The sequence below is a fragment of the Amaranthus tricolor genome, chromosome 8, assembly GCF_026212465.1.
Source record: "Amaranthus tricolor cultivar Red isolate AtriRed21 chromosome 8, ASM2621246v1, whole genome shotgun sequence".
In the NCBI taxonomy this organism is placed as follows: domain Eukaryota; kingdom Viridiplantae; phylum Streptophyta; class Magnoliopsida; order Caryophyllales; family Amaranthaceae; genus Amaranthus; species Amaranthus tricolor.
The window spans coordinates 21,260,843-21,265,851 of NC_080054.1; the positions used below are offsets into that span (position 1 = coordinate 21,260,843).

The 5,009-nt window shown below is 33.7% G+C and overlaps 1 protein-coding gene across 1 annotated transcript; it reads left to right on the forward strand.

Annotated features, from left to right (window-relative positions):
* The first annotated feature begins 1,028 nt into the window (after window positions 1–1,028).
* On the forward strand, window positions 1,029–1,913 carry LOC130821646 (zinc finger protein STOP1 homolog). The gene has a single exon (XM_057687435.1). It carries the CDS (start codon window positions 1,029–1,031, stop codon window positions 1,911–1,913), a length of 885 nt encoding a protein of 294 aa, XP_057543418.1.
* Window positions 1,914–5,009: the final 3,096 nt, after the last annotated feature.

Consider the following 5,009-nt stretch of genomic DNA (forward strand, 5'->3'; position numbering starts at 1 on the left):
CCTCATTCTTTGAAAATTTTATCATATATATATATATATATATATATATATATATATATATATATATATATATATATATATATATATATATATATATATATATATATATATATATATATATATATATATATATATATATATATATATATATATATATATATATATATATCAATACTAAATTTCATACATTGCACGAGTTTCTAAACTAGTACATTACTAATAAAAATGTTAAAAAATGATAAATATCATCCTTAGAGAGCTTTGATGAATGAAATTATTTTAGTAGATGATAGTTGTATATGAAAATATTGATCTAATCTAGAATTTAATTTTTTTAAAAAACTTAAAACTAAATTAGGTAAAGTATTTATCTAAGTTATAATAGCAATTCTATATATCTAGCGTAAAATTTGATATATTTAATTAAATAAAAAAGTGATATTTTTGATAAATAATTTAAATAAAAATCAATATAAAATTTTTTCTTTAAAAAAGTCATGTATTTTATAAAATTTAATCACGATAATATATAGTTACAATATACTTTAAAGTTATATTTTTACATATTTATATTCTTAAATTTGTGTATTGCACCAGTTTCTATACTACGTATTTCTAAATAGACACTAATTTTGATATCTTTTGATATAGTTAATAAAAGAGTGAAAAGTAGGGAAATAGAGTGGTGAGGAAACTTTTTATTTTTAAAGCTGAAATGGATGAAGAGAAAGTATAGAGAGATTGGTGAATGTTTTTTTTTTCACACCAATGAAAATGCTTTAGGGTTCACAATTTTTAAACTTAACAAATTCCGCGAATTGAATCCAAAGAAATGACTTTGGTTCCATCTTCCAACTGACCTAAACTGACTAAAATGAAATAAAAATAAACTAAAATTAAAATATAAAATACATGGTCCATTAGTATATGTACACTTGGCTCATAACCCCTTTCAGCATCGGACTAAAATTTTCAACGCCAAACCACCACCATATTCGCAAAGTATTCCCCACCGCCAGAAATTAAAAATGTCCGATTCCAACACCCTTCGCCTCCCACTCCCACCACCGGAATATTCCACTGCGAACGACCCACTCAAGAACCTCTCTGTGATCCAATCCCGTGTTGACTCACTGAGTCAAATCCTATCCAACTCAATCAGCACCAATACACCCCTCCCAAAAGCCGACTCCGATAATGTCACCGCCGAGTTAATCTCCGCCGTGCATCACATCATCATCAACGGCGCAGCTTTGATCGCATCTTCCTCCTCATCCAACGGTCCCGGAAGCGTCACAAAATCAGGCGGTGATGAAGATATCCAGATCATAGAACTAGACGTGGAAGATATTACATCGGATAACTCCCATACGTGCAAATTCTGCGGAAAGGGATTCAAACGAGATGCTAACTTACGGATGCACATGCGCGCACATGGCGATCAATTCAAGACCCTGGAATCACTCTCAAACCCTAAAAACATCAAATACTCCGACAATCAGGGCCGGAAAACGAGGTTTTCGTGTCCGTATATCGGGTGCAATCGAAACAAAAATCATGAAAATTTCCGATCGCTGAAATCGGCGATTTGTGTGAAGAATCACTTCAAGCGATTCCATTGTCCGAAGATGTTTTCGTGTAATCGATGTAACAAGAAGAGTTTCTCTGTTTTATCTGATTTGAAGAGTCATATGAAAAATTGTGTTGAAGATTTGAAGAAATGGGAGTATTGTTCATGTGGGTTGAAATTTGGGAGCCAAGATGAACTGTTTGGACATTTAAGTATGTGTGAAGGACATATGCCTCAAAATAGTAATTTTGATAGTGGTTTTGATGAATTTGGATTGATTAGGGATGAAAATCAAGAAATGAGTTTATGGTCTTCAATTGAGGATATAGCTCATCTTTTATGATGTAATTGTTATTTGGGGAAAATTTGTGTTTCACTCTTATGCTAATTTTATATTTGTTCATCTTTTTTATATAATAATTGTTTTCCTTTTCCAAATTTTATAGTTTGTTGTTATTATCTTGTAGTTCATCACAATGCCAAAATTTGTATCAACAAAATGCGGAGAAAAACTATTGGACATTTAGTGTATATTAATTTTAAGATATATTACTAAGTATTACAAATAGTAATAGAATAAAGTATATTAAAATACATGGCTCAAAAGGGGTTCAAAGGGAAAGATAAAAAGGAAACTGAGTCAGCAGCTAAAGCCGACTCAACTTTCCTATTGGTGGAAACTAAAGCCGAGTTGACTTTTGGTTCTGCCTGGTTTTGCTTGTCTTTTCGTCTTTTTTGAACTAAGAGTATTAGATTCCTTCTTTTGTCTTTTGTTCCATCTTAATTCTGATGTTACAATGGCTTAATGTGTGGGAATAATACTCATGAATACCACAATAAACATGGTATTGATGTTTGGCCATTATGGTTGATCATCAATGGTGATAGTGAGCCATGATCCTTTGGTATACTAAGACTAGTATAAATAGGGGTTTTGGGGAAGGATGTCATACACACTTTTCTGAATTCCTTTTCATCTCCTTGCTTTCTTTCTTGCTTGTGCTTTTCAAAAAGAGTTATAAACTTTTTGTTAATCTTTCAAGTTTATAATTCATTCAAACACATGTTGTTAAATAATATATCCTCAATGCTAGTGATGGCAACGGGTCGGATTTGGACCGGGTCCAGGTGGCCTCGGTTCCAGATCCATTTTCATAAACAAGAACCAAATCTGAACGCGGATCCGCGGTTCTAATTTTAAGGACCCATATCCAGATCTGTTGATACTGCGGATCCAGTACCGAATCTGCGTCCAAAAAGGGTCTAGCTTAGTTTTTGTATTTGTAGTAATTTTGGATCGTATTAAGATTGAGATAAAGCTATATTCATTGACTAATAATAATAATATATATAATTTCACAAATGATCATCCAAAATAACATTATACAAGTTAAAATAAGGATGATATTTATTTCTTTATCACTAGAACGTTTTCGGTCCTAGAATCCGGTTTAACTTAAATGTCCGACGTGTAACCAAAATTCATATTTACATGTGAATATCCGGTTCACTTTAAGTCGAACTATTACAAAATCAATGCCTTCGAGTAGGCATGGCCACGGTCCGGGTTGGTCCGGTTCCGTTCCGGTTCCATCCGGTTCCGGTTCCATTTGGAACCTGTCGCGAACGGTTCCGGTTCTGGGCGGTTCCACACGGTTCCTTGGCGGTTCATGAGGCGGTTCCGGCGGTTCCAACTCACGGGACGGGCGGTTCGGACCATCGGTTCCATTTTTTTTCTTTAAATATTTGTATAATAAAAAATACTATAATATCGCGGACGTACCTTTGATGATTACTTGATTATTAGCGAAATTCATTGCATGTCAAGTTGTCATCGTTATTGAAATATTTACTAAAAAGAATGGAAAAAAATAAATTAATAAGAAACGAATCAATGATAATGTCGATAAAGATAATTAATAAAAAAAGAGGGAGAAAATGGACTTGAACCTAGTACCCAAAGGAATACTAAGCTGCCTACGTATCCCGAAGGAATCAAAGCCCACGTAGTTCTTTGTCATACCTTTTATTTATAGTTGTTGAATGTTGATTTATCGTTGTCGCTTGTCGGATTGATCCTATTCGTCCTCGTCATCATCATGTGGTTGGTTAGATGCTTTCGCTGACTCTCCTCCTGACGATGATGCAGATGTATCCATCATCATCCATGGATCATCATCGTCGTCTTGATCATCATCATTCCTTATTCCTTGTGTTCGAATCTTTACTTGATCCCAATCTTTCTTGCAAACACATATTTGAATACTATGTGGAGCAAGACGAGATCTCTTTTCGTCCAAAACTCTTCTACCTGCACTAAAAGCAGACTCCGACGCAATTGTTGACGCGGGAATTTCAAGGATATCCTTTGCAATTCTCGATAAAATGGGAAATTTTACAGATTTTTCTTTCCACCACTCCAAAATATTATAGATACTTTCGTCTATTTCAAAGTGGTGTTTAAGATAACTATCTAGTTCTAAATATGAGGTCGAGGAAGAAGAAGATGATCCTACAAAACTATCATCTTGACTCATTATGTTAGCTATTACCGAATTATAGTAAGAGGGACGTGCCGAAACGCTAGCACGCCTAGACATATCGCGTTTCGGGTTATATACACTAGCGTAAAAATCATAGAGTTCTGCTAAATATTTTTTACATGTTCCTACATAATTATGTACATCAGTAGACGGGCGATCTAACGATTGGTAATAAAATCCTATTACTTTAGTAAGGACCTCAGTTTTAAAACGTGGGTCCAAAATGGTTGCGATTCCATAAATATAAGGAAAATTGGTAAAATATGTCTTTCATTTTTCCATCATATCTGCAAGAATCGGCCTCAAATTTGGATTAGTATCATCATGTGTATATTTAAGGAGATGATAAAAAATAGTAATACATTCACTTATTACTAAGTGAACGTTCGGTTCATAAACATAAGAAAAAATCTTATTCGCGTGGTCATACGCTTCTAATATGTTATGTACACCTATAGCTAACTCCCAAGTGTCATCAGCTATGTAACTATCTGTACACTCACTATATAGTTGTGTTATTACTGGACGATAAGCAATCGCCTTTCTTAATAAATCGTTGGTTGAGCCCCAACTGTAGGAGTATCTAATGACCAATACACTTTTTAAAGTTGGTATTGGTCACATAATTGTTTATATCGTCTTTTTATCTTTCCGATCCTAAGCCACTTCACTATATCCCTAATTGGTTCTAATAAATCACTTAATTGTTTTATGCCTGCTTGGCAAGATAAGTTAACTATATGCGCACAACAACGTATGTGTAATAAGCTACCCCCAAGGATTAAACTAAAAGCAGGTTCGTTAAACAAAAGTTCTATACATTTAATGTTCGCGGTTGCATTATCAGTTGAACAACAAAATATTTTATCTAATAAGTTCCATTCTCTACATATCTC

Excerpts from the sequence above, each read along its gene's own strand:
- LOC130821646 (XM_057687435.1), top strand. The coding sequence starts at position 1,029 with ATGTCCGATTCCAACACCCTTCGCCTCCCACTCCCACCACCGGAATAT.